Source organism: Parasteatoda tepidariorum, chromosome 10 (genome assembly GCF_043381705.1).
Source record: "Parasteatoda tepidariorum isolate YZ-2023 chromosome 10, CAS_Ptep_4.0, whole genome shotgun sequence".
Taxonomy (NCBI): Eukaryota; Metazoa; Arthropoda; class Arachnida; order Araneae; family Theridiidae; genus Parasteatoda; species Parasteatoda tepidariorum.
The window spans coordinates 51,563,159-51,582,471 of NC_092213.1; the positions used below are offsets into that span (position 1 = coordinate 51,563,159).

At 30.0% G+C, this 19,313-nt stretch overlaps 1 protein-coding gene across 2 annotated transcripts in view; it reads left to right on the plus strand.

Annotated features, from left to right (window-relative positions):
* Positions 1-19,313, plus strand: part of LOC107451128 (protein kinase, cAMP-dependent, regulatory subunit type 1) — a 136,862-nt gene that overhangs the window by 16,314 nt on the left and 101,235 nt on the right. Inside the window, exon 1 of one of the 2 annotated variants that reach the window (XM_016067124.4) lies at positions 17,200-17,666. The exons of the other annotated variant lie outside the window; for it this stretch is intronic. Within the exon in view, the coding sequence (XP_015922610.1) occupies positions 17,646-17,666 (21 nt within the window). The 5' untranslated portion in view covers positions 17,200-17,645. Of the gene's footprint in view, positions 1-17,199; positions 17,667-19,313 lie in introns of those variants that run through there. 2 annotated transcript variants of the gene reach the window in all.

Consider the following 19,313-nt stretch of genomic DNA (forward strand, 5'->3'; position numbering starts at 1 on the left):
GGATAAGGCCTAAAAATACCGGACGGGATATTAGCAATTAGTTTTGTTAATATTAACAGATATAATTTTGTACGCGTTATTAGCAAAATTAAATTTCATTTCAATTTCACTCTCCTAACATCTGCAATGTAAATCAGTGGTACGTCGATTGAAGTAAATAAATAAACGCATTTATAATACCTACAGATAATAAAATTTTTATAAAAATTAGTAATCGAATCTTAGTTTTTTTAATTCCGTCGTATTCCTTAGACAAATTTCTACACCCTTTGTAATCTTATAGTTTTTGCGTAGCAAAACAAAAAGTAACGTAAAGAAAAAAAATTCATCTAAGAAGCATTTAAAACTGCAACTGTCCATAAACAAAAATGGAACTTTCTGCACGTGAAATTTTTACCCTGTATTTCTGCGAAGTTGCTCATATGATTTTTTTTATCACAAGTTTAATTTTTACTACAAAAATTAATTATTCTCGAAGAGCCGCGATGGCACAGGGGATAGAGCGTTCGCCTTCCACTGAGGTGAACCGGGTCCGAATCCCAGCAAAGGCTGGTCGATACGAATCCGCACCGGCTTGCACCGACCACAGTGTTGACGTGAAATATCCTCAGTGGAAGACGGATCATGGGTTAGAGTCGCTTTGCCGTCAGTCTAACCGTGGGAGGTTCTCGTGGTCTTCCTCTCCATGTAAAGCGAATGCAGTTAGTTCCATCAAAAAGTCCCCGACGAAGGCAATCTTCTCCCAATACCAATGATCCAGGAGTTCCCTTGTCTTCTGGATTGGGTTCAAAATTACAAGGCTACGGATTTGAACCTTAGTAGTCGTAAACCCAAAAATTGGCGGCAGTTCAACGACGGTTATAAAATAAAATTATTCTCGAAGAAATTACCAAATGTTGAAATTTTTCTTATTCCATAGTACTCCTAGTACATTTTTTCCACGCCTTCGTGATTTCAAGTTTCGAAGTTTTATTATTTGTGCGCAGCAGAGCAAAATGTAAAGTTGTACACCCAAAACAGCGACGGCGGCTCTTACAATATTTTAAGATAGAGGGATTCGCCACTTTTTTAAACAATTAATAATAAATAAATAATTAATAAATAAATAAATAAATAAATAATAAATAATTAATAAATAAATAATTAATAAATAAATAATTAAAAAATAAATAAATAATAAATAAATAATTAATAAATAAAAAAAAATTCCACATTCTCGATAATTTTTCCATCTACTGAAAAATTATACAATTTTTTTCCCTGAACGCACATAGATAGTTGAGAATGAGACGAATAACATCAATAAAAGCGCCAATAAAAAGTTCTTATCAAATTTTCACAACAGCGATTATGAATTCTTGTTTTTATAAAAAAAAATATATTTTTTATATTCTTAGATGAGGAAATGTATTATCGGTTTCAATAAAGTGAAGGCCTAGCAATAAAGTGAAAGGCATATAAATAAAATCGATAGTAGCATTACGTAAACAAATCTTAATTGTATTTGAATTATAAAGCATTAAATGACTTCGTATTTATAGTGTTGGTGTTTATTTTTAACTGAAATTGGTTTTTTTCTGGAAGAAAAAAAAAAGATACACACGCTTGTTTTAAAAATAGACTATTACTTAGTAGTTTAGGTAATGGCAGCCCATAAAATTTTCCTTTTTGTTAACTAGTTTTAAAGCAATTTTATTTAGCAATACTTTTGGTTAACTATTCTATAAAGAAGTTCTAACTGCTAAAAAGTAAGAACATTTTGGTTAAAGAAAATTAAATTTTAGATTTCAGTCGTTGTTCTTTTGTGAGGAAATTCTAACGGATTTGGTAACGATAATTAACTCCTCTTTCAATGTATTTTTAGAAAATTCTTCAAAAATAAAGTCGAAAAAGTATCCTTTTTTTTAAAAAAAATAAGAAAGAAGGAAATATATTATTTAAATCTGACGAATCACTATTGGAGAAGGTAAGATTAAAAATGTCAAAGCGTGATTGATTGACAGGTGTAACTAGGGCTTGTTAGTATATTTACCCTTTCAACTCGTGAGCAATCGGACAATCAAACAGATTTTGGCGTTTTTAATCCCGCTCTCCTCCATAGATATTTGTCAGATTTCAATAGTGTTTTTTTCTCCCTTAAATATTAATTTATGACCAGCAATGTGTATATTTTAAACTTTGTTTTTGACATGGATTCTAGAAAAATAAATTAAAGGTGGTGATTACAGAAAATCTTATAAATGGATTTTAGTATATATGTTTATGGATTCTTTTTCAATAGCCTTCCATGCAACTGATTAAGTATCACTTGATCAAAAACTCCATTTGCTTCAAAAACATACAAATTGGAAATAACAGCCGCATGTTTCAAGCGCTCAAAAATAGGCGTCCATTTTCAAGTCTTGCCAGACGTTTATTTAATCAAGTCTTGCCTTTTCAAATTACTTTTATTTTTTGTCATTCTCGTCTGGCAAGACTTGAAAATGGACGCCTATTTTTGAGAGCTTGAAACATGACAACTGTTATTTCCAATTGTGTTTGAAGCGAGTGAAGTTTTTTATCAAGTAATATCTTTCTGATTCAGTTTTTTTTATTATTTACTTAACCGGTTAAGTAATTTTAAACGTTTTGTAACTGATGGCGTTTGACTTATTTGTTAAATTCTTACTTGATGAGCGAAGAGGTTAAGGTACTAGCTTCCATGGTGAAAGACCGTGGTTCTATTCCCAGTGAAGTTCACCCAACATCAGGATACGCTGCTGGGTACTAGATAGTCTAGAAAAGCTACCGGTCTTATTTCTACCATATGCCTTAGGTCTCGAAATTATGCAGTCATTTTTAACCTCCATTACTCCCTCTGACATTTGTTTGTTACGAAAGTGCTTCATTTTTTGTATGCAGATATAAAATTTTCTAATGTATTTTAATTTTAAATATTGAATATGTATCGCATTTAAAATAAACATTTATATGTTTCGAAATAAAAGCATTATTCTATAAAAATATTCTTTCAGTGAATTCAAAATTGCGAAATTCTCAAAAAAATATAAAATTTGTCTATGAAAGATTTAACATTCTCAATTTACTGTACAAAACATGCTTTTTTTAAACGTTTTTAAGAAATTTTTAAAACGTTTTTGCTTTTTCATATGACACAGAACAGAATTTGCTTTTTGAAAAATGTTTATCATTTTTTTAAATAAATATATATTTAAAAGCATAATTTTTCTAAAAACCTATTGTTTCAAATTATTTATTTGAGAATTTAATAATATAAATGTATTGTTTTGCAAGTTTTGAAAAATTCTCCACGCACGCATTTTAATGCTATTTTATACTCTTTGTCTTTTTCTAATCTTGCTCTATTACATTATATCTTACAATTAATACAATTTTATGTGAATGGTGCATAGAACAATGACAAAATATTACTTTATTAAAGAGAGCTTTATTAACGCTTGAAATTAAGTGCTTTTTATTTTCTTTTATACAACTGAACTTTAAGTGCAACAACTATTTTTTATATATATATATATAGCCGTCGTTGAACAGCCGACCCAATTTTATGGGTTTACGACTAATCCTCTCAACTTCGTAGCCTTGTAATTTTGAACCCAATCCAGAAGACAAGAGAACTCCTGGATCGAGTATTGGGAGAAATTTGCCTTCGTGGAGGACTTTTTGATGGAGCTAACCCGCATTTGCGTTACATGGAAAGGAAGACCACGAGAGCCTACCACGTTTAGCCTGACGGCAAGCGGACTCTATTCCATGATCCGTCTACCACTGAGGATATTTCGCGTCAGCAATGTTGTTGGTGCAAGCCCGATGCGGAATTCGTATCGACTGGGATTTTTATATTTATGCAAAATCACATACAACAAACGTCATTATTAACGGCCAGGTGGCCGATCTCTCAGACCACCTGACTGCGAAGCCAATGTTCTCGGGTTCGCATCTCGCTCAGGGTATGGATATCTCTCTCTGTTTTTGTCCTCTGTTGTGTGAATGAGATCCACTTTATGAATGGGTCTCTGTGGCAGTGTGGCGTGTGTAATATTGTTCGAATCTGTGACTGAGGTTCAACTTGCACATTGGACAATGTTAATTAAATGAGCTATACCTCCAGCATTTTCCATGGCGAAAAACGTAATAGTTAAATTCCAGCCGTTTGAAAGAAAAAAACTATTTAAATCTAAAATTAAATTTAATCGAAGCACAAAAATTATTTTAAATGTTAAAGGTCAAAATTAATAATTAATTTATATGTTTTCGAGTTTCAATTAATATTTCAAAAACGTCTTCACTCTTGTGACTGTAATACCATTTTAAAATGACAAGCATTTTCTAAGTTAATCGAATTTTTTCTTGAAAATTTAGAATGCACTAGCAGGAGCATTTTAAAAATTTAAACCATATTTTTAATTGACTTTTTATCATATGTGCTTCGTCTACCTCTACTGTATTTAAAATATTATTGTGTTTTAAACTGCAAATATACATCTCAAATTAAGCAGTAACCAACGGTAATAGTTTTATTTTACACTACAGATCATATACAATACTAAATAAGAAAAATATTGAAGTTATCGATTTTTTCATGACGCTGCCTTTTGGGTTATTAACCTAATTTAATCGGAAGTCGAATATTTAAAGTAACACCCAAGGCTTATTCGGAAACTGTTCAATAACTGAGAATAAATCTTTTACCTGACATCAGGAGTGGGCAATGTTTTTGTTGATTATCAATCATGCCCTTTTATAACAGTCCTTATATTAATTGTGAATGAACCCGAATATTGAGTGAAGATTGGATTTTTATTCACACATAGAATAAAATATGAATAACAACTCTTTTACACTAAAATAATTTTAAACTGCTCTGGGCAATATTGTAGAATATTTACTGAAAAATAATAGTTTGACATAGTTCGAAGAATAATGTACCACTTCAAAAACCTAAAATTTCAATGTGAAATATTTTTAACCGATGTACTGTTACTAATTTTGACGCCCCTCAAATTCAAAATCGTAAATAAGAACGCCACTTTTTTTATTACAGATTTTTATTACAGATTCTGATTCTCAAGAAAACAGTACCCCAATTTGATCTACATGTTTTTGCATTTTGGTGTATAGTTGGTGCTGTAATATCGAAATAAAAATCAGATAAAAATTATGTAAAGTGGAGGATATATTTAGCTTTTTCAAAATAGCAAGCATTTTTTTTTTTAATTTTTTTTCAATATTTTTTAAAAAGTATACCCTATTTCTATTTTGCGATTACTCTATGAACGCGAACTAACATAAAAACACTTGTAGGTTCAAGTGTGGTATCTTTTTCTGGATAATTCGAATCTGTAGTAAAAGAATTCTGATTACGATTTTAAAATTACTTTTATTTTATATTTTAAAGTTGATCTTTTTCCCAGATAATCGATCTTTAAATAATATTCAATGCCATTCTCCGACAAGCTAAATAATCAAGTTTTAACCGGGGTACGATGCCTGATTACAAGTTTGTAAGTTCCAATGTTTTCCCGGCCACTACAAGCATAATGAATACAATTAATCATCAATGGAACTATCAATCACTTTCCGATTAATTAGAGTGCTCAAATTTCAACTGCAGGACTCTTCTGAAGCCAATTAATTACGATTTGTTTCCTACAATCTCCACGCAAAACTTATCTCCAATTGAAATTTCAGCTACTTCCCAACCTAATTAAATAAGCGGACATAAAACTAAAAGTAAATAAATAATAAAATATAATAAAAATTTTAAAAACTGCGTTTTTTAAATGGCTTAAAAGGGGAGATCAATTACTTATAAATTTTTGACACATATCAAATGAATAACATTAGTGCACCACCTTTGCAAAAAGCTTCTATCACCATCGAAAATTCCTTAAAGCTTATCTAAAGCACCATTCGTTTTTCGATCTAAGTGTGCAACAAAATTGAAATTATTTTTTTCTTATTTAGAAAATTTGAAAAATTTGGTTTTTAAAACTTTTATTTTTCTTAATGATTAAAAAAAGCTAAATGAAATATTAATAAAAAAAATTTAAAGACTAGTTTAGAAATATTATCCTTTAAACAACATACAATACTTTTTCTTACAAAACAACAAAACTTATATTTAATTCAATAAAAGTAAAGCAATAGAGCGAATAACCTTTACCCTTTGTTCAATATTTGCTCACGCAAAAATGTCTACTCTGTTTCAAAAGTGATTTTTCAAATAAAAAAGAACATCACACGCCTAGTTAGATTAATTCTTCGCGAAACGTTTTCTACTGTCTTGTGATATAATAAACTTAGCCAGCGTCAATTTATTCAGCTTATTTTTTTGTTATCTTCTAAAATGAATTTAACGTAAAAGAATCTGTATATATTAATATAATCTTTTCATGTAGGATTCTTTTGTAATAAATAAAAGTTAAATTCTTTTACTCAACAATGAGTTTCAGAAGAGGATTGTATAAAAGATATGGGATTACATCAGAAGAACTTTGTAGAAAAATTATTATAATTAATTTAAAGGTAATTGGTATAAATAAGAATATTTCAATACATGGTAAAGCCCTTATTTGATAGGACTGAATTAGAAACAAACAAGAATGAAGTTACATTTGTGCAATTTGCCGAAATAACATTAAAGCAATTTAATTTAAATATTAAGCAACTATATAATTAAGTAAAGTAAAGTATTCTCGCAACAGCCTGTTGTGTTCTGGGGGTCATGGTGGTTAAGGGCCCACTATTTCGTGACCAACGGCATGATTGTGATTCACTCTTCTGACCAGTAAGTAATACCCACCGATCTGAAGCTGAGTGGGCTTCAAGCTGCCTATAGGGAATCCAATTCCCAATAGGGAACCAATTACAAGCTGCCTATAGGGAACCCAATTCCCAATAGGGAACCAATTACAAGCTGCCTATAGGGAACCCCCGAACTCAATTTCTTCACTTTGAACAGTTCAATGCATTAAACACTGGGTCATCGTGATTCATAAATAAAAATTAAATACGCAAGGTATTTTGTAATGAACACCCTTAATATATATTTTATAATCATTCTGAAAAATAAAGTTAAAAAAAATTCGTTAATTTCCGCAAATTTCTATTTATGCGACGGAAGAAAAATAGCATCAGCAAAATCAAATGAACCACTACAAAGGAAGGCGGGACTGGAAACATTAAAACCTATTTTATTGCTGGTACAAACAGAGAAAACTTGAAAGGCTATTATTAGGTACACCTTCAAGTTTCATCGGGTAATCAAACTGGTTTTCTCATCTTGTCTTCCTCCCCAGGTACTCGATCGATTTCAATGGTGTTTTGGTTTGTCCCCCACTTAAATAGTTAAAATTTCTAAGGTTTATGCTTTTTTAAAGAAGGTTCTTAAAATATGTATAAAGGGCGGTGTTTACGGACCACCCTATACACATGACACTCCGATATATCCGAGTATGTTTTTATTCCCGCATCGCACCCCGTACTAAGCAGTTCCCCTCGTTAGTTACGTAGTCGAAGAGCTGGACTTCTTTTTGGCAACAGTTTTTAATATTCCGATGACCAAATTTTTTCCTGCGCGCACTGTACAACCACATTTCAAATCAGAGAGGAGATACTCGTAATCACCCCATCTCTGCACCATGCTCCCAAACTACCCAATAAAATGTGAACTTCAACTAAATAAGAAAGAAGTTCAGCTCTTCGAATACGTAACTAACGTGGGGAATTGCTCGCCATGGTATGCTGTATCAGAAAAATAACTTACATAGTCAAATAGTCAGATTTTTAGAGCATCTATTTAACAGAGTACGCATCCGCATATTGACAGTCAGAATCTGTGTCACATGAATCGGTTGTCGTCTGGGTGACAACCGGTTTCTGCCAACTACTTAAACCCGTTTCAGGAAAAACCTCTGTTGCTGCGCCCTTAAATGTTGCTTTTTCCACAGGGACCGGTGGTTTACATTATGTCTTTGTAAACTAGCTATCTTCTTAAATCAATCGAAATATTGCATTCGATAAAAACACTAAACACAACTAAAATACAAACCGAAAAAGCGTAATTCGATCTGCAACCCAGACTTTAACCCTAAAAATCGAAACCCGACCCGAGCCTCGGTGGCTAAGACTCTACCCACCATCCTGATTCAGGTGACTTATAAAAAATATTATTAAAAAGAAAACAATCTGATACTTTTAATCGTTTGAGGTAATCGAAGAATAGGCATAAGGATTAAAAAAAAACTAAAGATCAATGACAAAAAAAAAAAAAAAAAANCGTTCATATTTTCTGATTTTTTTTTTTTTTTTTTTTTTTAAAAAACAATAATTTGTCAAGTTCGTTAATAGAAAAATAAAACAACGAGTATTTATGCAATCGCGTTAAATATAACAAATGACTTTTGTTATAATCAGATCATGATTCATACTTCAATGGGTTTGAGCGCTTCTTTTACTACGCATGGTTGCTTATTCTCTTCTATCAACTACGGGTATCCATATTCACAAAGCTTTAGCGGGAACGTAGCGAAAACTTTTTCGCATGGTTGTTAACAAACGATACCAGTACACTAGTATGCATAAATTTAATGCATTAAAGATGTTTCTTTCGCTAAATTAAGCTTAATAAGGTAGGTAATTAAGTATTGCTAGCTGTTCTTAATCTTTTTCCGAAAACACTAATACATTTTACCTATCATATTTAACAACTATTAGTCCGAATTACCATTAGTTAGTCCAAATTACACATTACACCATTAATCCAAATTACTAACAACCATCAATCCAAATTCCTTTCCATTTCAAAAACAAAAAGTTTTCCTTTTTTTACTCAAAGAATTCCATATTTCTTCACATTTGTTTTATTGTTAGACAAATTCTTGAAGGAAAAAAAATGACATTTTCTTTTTTTATCCAAAATTTTAAAATGTCATTGTTTAATTTTGTACTCTATTCCTCTTTTTGGAAGTAGCACTAAAAATTTAAATAATGGAAAAACTTCTGGGGGGGAGTTAGGACATATTATCAGCCCTGAAATTGCATAAGAATCCATGCCCGGAAATGTCATCGTGCGCTGCTAGGGGCTCTTCTCTATTATGAGCTGTTTCTTTGTGTGCTTTTGAACAGGGCATAGTAGGAAAACGTCTCTAGCTGCGTACGACGACGTCTCTGAGCAAGGGTTCTTATGATGCGCCCTAACTCCCCTAGAAGTTTTTCGTAACATTTACGTGACCCTCTGTTATATACAGGGTGATCCGAAAGTGTTGCGACAAACTTCTAGGGAAAGCAGGGCACGTCATAAGGATTGAGAATTAACTAGGAAACCATGACCGGAAATTTTATCGTATGCCTCTAAGGGAGCATTCCTATTATAACAGTTACATCGTGTGCCTTTAAACATCTTTCACATCATCAGGTACTTTTATTTATCTAAATTATCTTAGTTTTTTATTAATTTTTGTCGAAAACTGCTTTCAAATAGGTACAGTATTAGCGGTTGTATCGTAATTGAATGATTTGACGACTAACTGGACAATCTCGTCTAATCGTAACTAATAGTAACATGAAATAAAAATATTTTTGAAAAATGAAAGTGCAAGTTCAAAGAAACATGAACATGTACATAAAAGCACCCCTAGCTGGGTAAGATAACCTTTCTGATCATGGTTTCCTAGGTAAATCTTAAGCCTTATGATGTGAGCTTCTTCCCCTAGAAGCTCGTCACAAAATTTAAAGGACACCGTGTATAACCAGATTGCCCAATGAAGTCATTTTGACTGCTTTTTAATTTCAATTAGAAAAACAATGATTTATATAATGACACAATTTCTTAGAATTTTGTGACTTTTTGTACAGCATACAATTTTTTTATTGTTAATATTTAATAATAACTTGTTATATATAACTGTAAATAGTATTAAAATATTAGAAATTAATTTTTAACAAATTTCTTTACGCATTAGTTATTCTTTCACCAATCCAGTCATTTTGACTGCTTTTGGGTAATATAGGTATATACTAAGTTTCAGTCTTTCTAGTGTTAAACGTTGTACATTTCGATAAAAAGACTAAAAATGCCATTTAAAAAAATCTGTAACTTTAAGGACAAAAATAATTTGAATTCTCCACACCTATATTAAGCAAGATAAAGTGTTTGTATAAATGGAAGAAAAACAATTGTATAATGGAACCTTTCATACCGCATCTTCTAAATTTTTTTTAAACTAAGCAACGAAAAAAACATAATTTTAAGGGGAATGAAATATGCTACATTACAGATCAAATTAAAAAAAAAGAAAGTTATTCTCATGAAAATGGCATACGATGTCGAAAACTAAATCCGAAATTCCCATTATTAAAACAAAGCCATCAGGGCAAATAATGACTTGCAATTCCTCTGATGTAATCGCCGCTCTCTGGCAAAACAATCTCTGTTTCCATGCAGGTCTGTAATTTAAATGAAGCAGCAGCAGCATTGTTGAATCAGCTTTAGATAGGCTCTCACGATATCCATTTATTCAGAAATAAGAATGTTTATTTCGTCTAAAGTATTAAAAAACAAACAGTATTTTCTACCCAAGACACGAGAAAGAATGCATAAGATCGATTCTGATGGCATGTGACCTTTACTTTAACTTGATTGCTGACTCTAAATTAAAATTGAAATTCCCCAGGGAAGTATCAAGAGTTAATATTAAATTTAAGGCTATTTGCGAGCTTTATTTGGTTTATTCGGGAGATTTAAATATGGTATTTGCGAATAAAATTGTTTTTCTTCCATTTATAGCTTTCAAAAATATCTTAAAAAATCTCTCTGCTCTGGGCCGGAATAAAATGGGTTTACCATAACTGTATCCCCAGGCCTCTATACAGTAGCGGTAGAATATGTTTTCACTCCCCGGACAATACTGTCCTTAAAACTCAATTTTTAAAAAAAAATCTGAATTTAAAAAAAAAAATTAAACTTTAATTGTTTTGCCATTTGCTTTATTTTATTCCATATCTATTTTTCTATATATCAACCCTAAATGCTCATTTAAGAAACAGATGAACAGGACAAATAACAATTATAGTGTTTAAGGTCAAAAAAGAGTGCCCTTACTGTAATAAATGAGAATATCATCTCAAATATTCTAGAATAAACATCCATAACAGGAAATATTTTTAATGAACATAATCTTGTATGACATACAAATATATAAGCATGAACATTAAGTTTTAATATTTTCGTGCTTTAGCAGTGGCAAACAAGCAGTTTTATAAAATCTTCAAAATCAATTATTTATGCATTTTCACTTTAGATAGAAATTACTGTCGTAATTTGTATTCAATACCTCGTCATTTTGTTAAAAATCATTTTAAGAATTGAAAAATTGTTGTCGTCGACTTCCGTCAAACAATTTATAGATTTATGCATTTATAATCTCATTCACTTATTCGACTATTCACTAAAATAATCTTCAATGAATCACCAATAAATAAATTCACGGTATTTATTGCTTGACTCAATGTTTTTCATTGATCCATTAATTGGTTTATTAACATTCCTCTTTCTTACTTTATTCACACGCTATATCTAAAATGTTCATAATAACAGTTCTCTTTACGAAGTGAACTTATAATAAAATGTTTATGAAGTATACATTTTTGAAGAAAAAAAAACTGTTTAAAATAAATTAAAAATAACCTCGCATAAAATGCATTAGCAAAAGAACGGATGGTCGTCATAGTAATAGAAAAATGAGAAATTATTACACTGGTGAAAAAAAATTTTTTTTTTTTTTTTTTGCTGATGCATAAGATTTTTCAACGGATCTTAGATATTTTGACGTTGCTTATTTTCATTCTGCAATAGCGTTCTCTCCCGCAGTTACAGTTTTTTTTTAAATTACATTTTTACTCTATTTTTGAAAATGTACTTTGTGAAAATGTAATTTTTTGTGAAAATATATCAGTTTAAAAACGGTGTACATAACAGAAGGTCGCATAAATGTTGCAATAAACTTCTGGGGGAGTTAGGGTACATCAACAGTATTAAAATTGCATAGGAACCCATGAGCGGAAACGACGGAATACGCCGTTGGAGGAGCTTCGCTATTATGAACTGTTCGTATGCTTTTAAACAGGTCATAATAGGGAAGCATCCCTAGCGGCGTGTGACAACGTTTTTCAACGTTTATTCAATTTTATTTCTAAAGATTTCAGATTTGAGAACTTCACACTCAAAGTAGACAAGATCAAGTATTGTATAAATGCAACACGAAATTTGTTTCGCTATCAAAAAATTTTTGGAAAAGATTAAATATTCTCTACCCAGACTAATATAGGTATAAAAACCAATAAATATAAATAAATAATTAACCCCAATTTCTCAAAACTTCCGCCGAGATATTGATGAAAAACTTAAGTTGGTGACGAAATAAGAGTTATTTTAACACCAATTAAGATTTATATCAAAAGTTTCACATTATATTGAGAGTACATTTGACACACAGGTTCACATGTAGTACATATAAGAGCAATTCTACAAATAAACACCAATTAGGCGGAAATAGAATAAAAGAAAAGAAAAAAAGAAAAAAAATTAAAAAAAGAATTTTTTTTTGTAGTAGGGGGCACTCTATTTCTACATGAATTTTCTTCTTTTTTACACCCTAAAAAAGCAAGAAAAAATCATGAACATGAAATTGTTTTCTTTGTGACATACTTTAAATGACTAAATACCAATTTTAAACTTTTTCCGATTTTTTCAATTTACAAACTTTGATTAAATTTTTTTATTTTTGTTTTTTATACTAAAATATAATCTTATAGTATGAAATCTCTATAAATACATTTTAGAGAGACATTATAATAATATTATATTTATGTAAAAATCGTTTTATCTGATAAATGGCTCAAATTTATCTGAGCTATTTATTGGTATTTTGTCATTTATTGCCATTAATTGGTATTTTGTCATTTAAAGTATATCATAAAGAAAAAATTTCATGTTCACGATTTTTTCTTGCTTTTTTAGGGTGTAGAAAAGAAGAAAATTCTTGTAGAAAAAGCGTGCCCCCCCCCCATTTTTTTTTGGTCGTCTAATTGGCGTTTATTTGTAGAATCGCTCATAACCAAGACCCAAATCTAACACTTATTAATTGAACACACTCATTTTTATTGGGAAATTAATTCCTAGTATTCTTTCATAATTGTGAAAAAAACAATAATTAGCTTAATAGTTAAAATATACAACAAACATTTTTAAAATAGATTCATTTTTTAAAATGTATTACAAAATGGGAAAATATTTTTTAATAAAAAAAAATTACAGCAGAAAATACACATATAGACATAGCGTTAAAAGAAAGTCGTTCTGCAATTTATTTTTATTTATCTTTGATTAAAAATTGAATTCAAGTAATGAAAAAAAATTATTTGATTGTTAGCCTTGACTCCTAAGTAACGTTTCATTCTTAAAAAAACTTTCCCTGTTTTCATAAAATAAACAAGACATAATACACGAGATGAAAAAGAATAAATAAACAGTTAATAAGGTTCTTTGAGAATATTGGGAGAATCTGATACAGCCCACTTCACCTCTTGAAAAATGTGGAACAGTTTCGATTTAATATCATACAAGTAGCTTTTCTGTTGCACGCTGTTGTTCCATCTTTAGTAAAACTTTTACTCATTGAACTTTAACCACATAGAAAGTTAACGTAAGTATATTTAATTAAAAAAATAAAAAGCTATAATTATATATTTCAAGCAAACAATATTAACAAAAAAAAGGAGGAAATTAAAAATTTCACGAGCATTAAATCTGAGTCGTTCGGCACCCGCTTTGCCTGCCCCTTTTACTGGCCCGTCCTCTATATTTAATAAGGACATCTAAGTATTGAATTAATTTTTTGAAGGATGATTTGGATTAAAGGATTTTTTTCTGAAGAAGGAATTGATTTTTGCGATTTTCTGAAGAAAAAAAAATAATTAAATGTTTTAAGCGTAATGCCTTACAATTTTCTTTTAGAATCATTAAAAGTTTTATTTTTAATGGTAAAATTCGGGAAATCGATAAAAAAAAATTATGTATTCGTTGCTTACCCAACTCCCTAATTTTTTATTTTTTCTTCTTATGCTTTAAGTCTCAAGTTCTTGGTTTTTCTAACTAATTCTACAAAACCCGCACAATTTCCGTAGGTCTCCGTTGGCAAAAATATGACAAATTTAATAAAAATGGAAAAATGTATATATATTTTTTTAAAGTTTTTAAAATTTGTATGCTTTGTGTTTTACTTACTGACATGGACATTTAATCAAATATTAATAGTTAATGTAATTACTTTTGTAAAAGAATAATTACATTAACCATTAATCTGCATACATAACCTGTTTTTTTTTTAATTTCTGTAAAATAAGTTTAATTGGAACCATATATGGCAACGTTACTTTTAAAAAGTAACGAGTAAAAGTACAAGTAATTTTAAAAAAAGTAACGAGTAAAAAGTAAAAAGTTCTTATTTTAAAAAGTAACGAGTAAAAAGTACAAGTAAAAGTACAAGTACTAAACAAAAAAAGTAACGATTTAAAAGTACATTTCTAGGAAATTAAAATTCAAAGTAACCTAAATTTCATTGAATAATATTCTTATGTTCTTTAATGTTTTTTGCAAAATTGTTGTTATTTATTTAATTATTTTTAATTTTGAAAGTTATGGACATTAATATATTTTTAAATTTGGAAGAATATTATAATATAATTTTATAATATAATCGTATAATGTAATTTTAAAATCAAATATAATTTTAATATCAAACTTTTTATGGATTTGCACGAAATTTTTTTTTATCTATTGATTTTAATTTTCAGTTTATTATTTTTATTTATTTAAATTACCATTGATTTAAAATTGTTTTTCTCTATAGAAACGCGTTTTAAAGGCACAAACATAAACAAAGCAAACACGGGATTTCAGATAGCTTTATGATCTTTGAGCTGGTAAAAAATAATTGAATGTGTAGTATAAGTTGAAACAGAACAGTCTACAGTTTTATTTGTAACAATGGCTAATGCTGAATTCATGCGAGAAAATCATTTTCCAAACATTAGACTTAGAGATCTAAACTTAGAAATTTGACTGGGCGTTGTTTGACAAGGTCGGGCATAAGCATAATTTCAGTAAAAAAGGTACTAGGTAAAACTGTATTTAGTAAGAAACGTATTAAGACAAAAATGTATTATTAGTGAGTTCAAAAAGAAAAGTGAAAAACATAATAACAAAATCCAACATTTTTTATTTAAAATTTATTAAATAAATGCATAAAACTCGAAAATGAATGAAAATAACTTGCTAATTAATATTTTTATTCATTTTGCAAAATAATTGCATTTCGAAAGTGGTGTCACTGAGTCTGCTGTACAAGTAACGAAAGTACAAGTAACGAACAAGTAACGGCGGTACAAGTAACGAAAGTAAAAGTACTGCCATATATGATTGGAACTAAACTTCATAAGCAGTTTCAATATTTATTACGTACCTACGTTTTAAATAATTTGGTATAGGTAGGGCCTCAAGTCGCACATTAGCACCCAGGCTCATACAAGAATTATTTTTTAAGTATAAATATTATCGTTTTTTAAATATGGAACGAATTTTCATAATTTTTTTAATGATTTTTATCATACTCAGTTATTTTAATACTAAGGTGAGTAAATTCAAAACTAACCTTTTTGAAGAACTTTTTTTTCAGAACTAAAAATATCTAAACCCATTGGAAATAGAGAGAAATAGAGAGGCATTAAAATGCAGTTACTAGATATATGTCTCAGCTTCATCATACAATCATGTGGTTTGATTTCATTTTTTCATCCCACAACTCTAGATAGTGATTCGAATCTTTTGACAACGTTTTCGTTATTTTCAGTCTTAATATTATGCTGCTATCCACGATGTCATGGATTATAAAAATATAGTTAAGATATTCTTATCGAAATATAATGAAAATTCAATTATAAATTCAAATATTTTCAGTCGGTCACTGCCTGAAAGTAATCAAAACTTGATTGCCGGGTATTTGCCAGTTAAAAAATAATAATAATAATAAAATTGGAAGGAAATCATCTACCTTTGAGCAAGACTAAACGCATTTTTTTTTCTTTGCAAGTTTAAAATCTTTTTGAAATCTTAGCGGTTATTGCTTGCGCAGATTCCAATACGGAAGTATCTCAAAAAATTACATCACACCCACAGATTTTTTGAAAAAAAAATCTTTTTTTTTTATATAAAAAAACACATTTTAGATAATTGTATTTCCTTTTGGTGGACAATTTTGATGTACTGTGCTTTTGTTCCATGGAGAAAGGCTATAATGAGAGATGCCAACTGCAGACACACCAAAATAATTAAGAAACGGTCAATAAGTACAAAGTAAATTGTGCAAACATTTGACTATTTTTGCTTGCTTTTTAAAGGGTATAGCACGACATAAGTACTATAAAGTGGTGAATTATATAAGCTTACGAATTATTTATAAATAGTGGTGGATAAAAATCTACTAAATTGAATTTTAAACCAAGAATTAGAATTGATAAACTACGACTTTAATATATATATTTGCTGTCCGGAGCAAGTTGGCATCTCTGTATATTTTATTCTTGAATAAATAAGTGTTATAGCTTACAATCCTATGTAAATGATATGTATCAATAAAACCATTTTTTTTCTTAGCTTTCACATTGTTATTTTCAATTCTCGAAGATATTTGAGTGTTAAAAATTATAGCAGCATAAAATACAACGCTTCTCGAATTCGAATGTGCACAGTTTGGCGTGTTTAGCGAGCTCCAATTAACTCGAGCGCACAAGTTAAGGGGTTAAATCCAGAAATTACAAAATACCCTGTATATTTAGAGAAGAAATAAAGATGAAGAACTGACGCATAAATTAATCATTATCGTATCATTACATTCATATAAAGAATTATTTCAGCTTGGAAATTTATACTTAGTTGTATGCTAATATTATATTCACGGAATGTCGATGTTTTTGATTCACAATTTGTCCAAGAAACGATAAACCTAATGACATACGTCCATTTACGTATTTAGTTCTGACGACAGCCGCCTACTTTCTCGTCCTCCGCCACCTCTACATTTCCGGTACGATATCCCCTTTTTTTTACGCAATATTTGCCGAGGCTGACAATCACATAAACAAAACACACTCTAGAAAACTCATTAACAAAGCGACGTGATTCCTTTTTTGTTTTTGTTTCTTCTCACACAACACGGAGGACACAACGTCGGGAAAAAAAAGATAAAAAAGAAAAATAAGTAAATAATAAATAAAAAAAAGAATGAAACGTGAGAGATGGTAAGTTTATACGACGGTTCAATCAAAAGAAATCTTGTATTATCTGGACTCGCGGCCACTACAGCTGCATTTGCAAATCTAAACTGAAGATCAGCTGCCATCTCTTCTGCTCTCCTCTGACAACGACTGCCATTTTAAAGTACACAATAGAGACATTTAGAAGTACTTTATTTCTTCGCTGGAATTGAAAAGACTTGAAATGACCCTTTAAGCGTGCTGCTGAATACATCTTTTTTCTCTCTCTCTGGGAATATTTAGATAAACACTAGATGGCGCAATCTTCAAGCACGGTAAGTTTGTTTTGCCACGTGACTTAAGTACATGCGATTTAAGATCAGCCATCATTATCGTTTGAGTTACATTTAACAGTTTTATTTTTAATTATTATATTTTAACTGACATTTCATGGAAGAAATTCTAAGAAATTAAGTTTAAAATTTAATAGAGCACTTTTACGATTCTGGAGGCCATAAAAAATTGCTAAACTGTTATTGTCGCCAGTGATGGGCTATTATTGGGAGTAATAGGTGTTCCTGGTATAACTATCTAATGCAGGTACCATGGTAATGGCTTTATCACGGCCCCCGAAGTGGATAAGTACCTTAAATTGATTAGTGATTCTTATAACTACTTAATTTGTTAATGAATCCAGTTTCTGTATTTTATAACATTTGCTGATAGAAATAAAATGAATGAAAATTACAGCGTTTAATATTGCTTTGTACTTTAAATGAAGACTTAAGATTTCCGTATCGTTATCTGCTGTTGTCTTGGCAACTTCCGGGCAACGTCCTTGAAGAAATTTTAAAAAAAAAGAGGGAAACATCACAGAAGGGGACCAACTTGATGTGCATAACTCGCAACCACCCTCGGGTAAATCTCTAAGAGTTCTTTTTTTTTTTTTTTTTTAAATTGCAAGTTTAAAATTCATTTGGTGTCGTGGCGATTGTAGTTGGCGTGACAGATCACGATACGGAAATATCCCCTAACACAGGGCTAGATTAAGAGTACGCGGGGCCCTTAAATTAAATTTTTTTCACTTATATTTTTTATTTATTCAAGTATAAAAGTATTTATATATCTTTTCATTTAAGAAAGCATATTTAAAATTAAAATAAATAATAATAAATTAAATTTTACTTTAATTTATTAAATTAAAACTAAAAAATATTCATAAAATTTTGAAAAATCATTGTTTTTCGTAATTTTTTAAAATTTATTTTCGAAAAATCCATTATGAGGGGACCCCTAATCATTGGGGGCTCCAGGCCATAGCCTGGTCTGGTCTAATGGGTAATCCAGCCCTTCTCTAACGTTAAATTTTCTCAAAGCTAATGTCATTATTTTTTCGTTAAATACATTTAAATAAAAATTCTTTTTTAAATTAATTGACAATAATTCAGAAGATGAATTGCATTTTTTTTAATTCCCCTTGTGTGCTTGAATTGTATTTTCTTTTTTAGGCTATTGCAATTGCTAGCATTAAAAACCTAAGAAAAGTGGTATCTTAATTTGTATTAAGGAAATGTTTGTTAGCGATGCATAAAGCATTAAACTTTTGCCATTGGGGATCCTCAAATCTTGCGATGCGTGAACAGACATAATTATTTAAAAAAAAACATAGAAAATTATTTTGAAGAGAAATATTTTCTTACATCGTTGCATTTCGTGAGAGTTTTGATAAAATGAATCTCATGTATCTCAAATATTGAAAAAATAAGAAGAAAAAAAATTCAGTGAAACAAACTAAAATGATATAATGATATGAAATAAGTTGTAATAAAGCTTAATGTATTCTTGTTATCTCATTCATATGAAAGTAAATAGTGCTACGTAATGACCACCCGTAATAGACTGAAAGGTATAGCAAGGCATACCTAGGAAAAGAATGAATATATATATATATTAGAGGAAGAGATAAGAGTGGTATTGAAGTC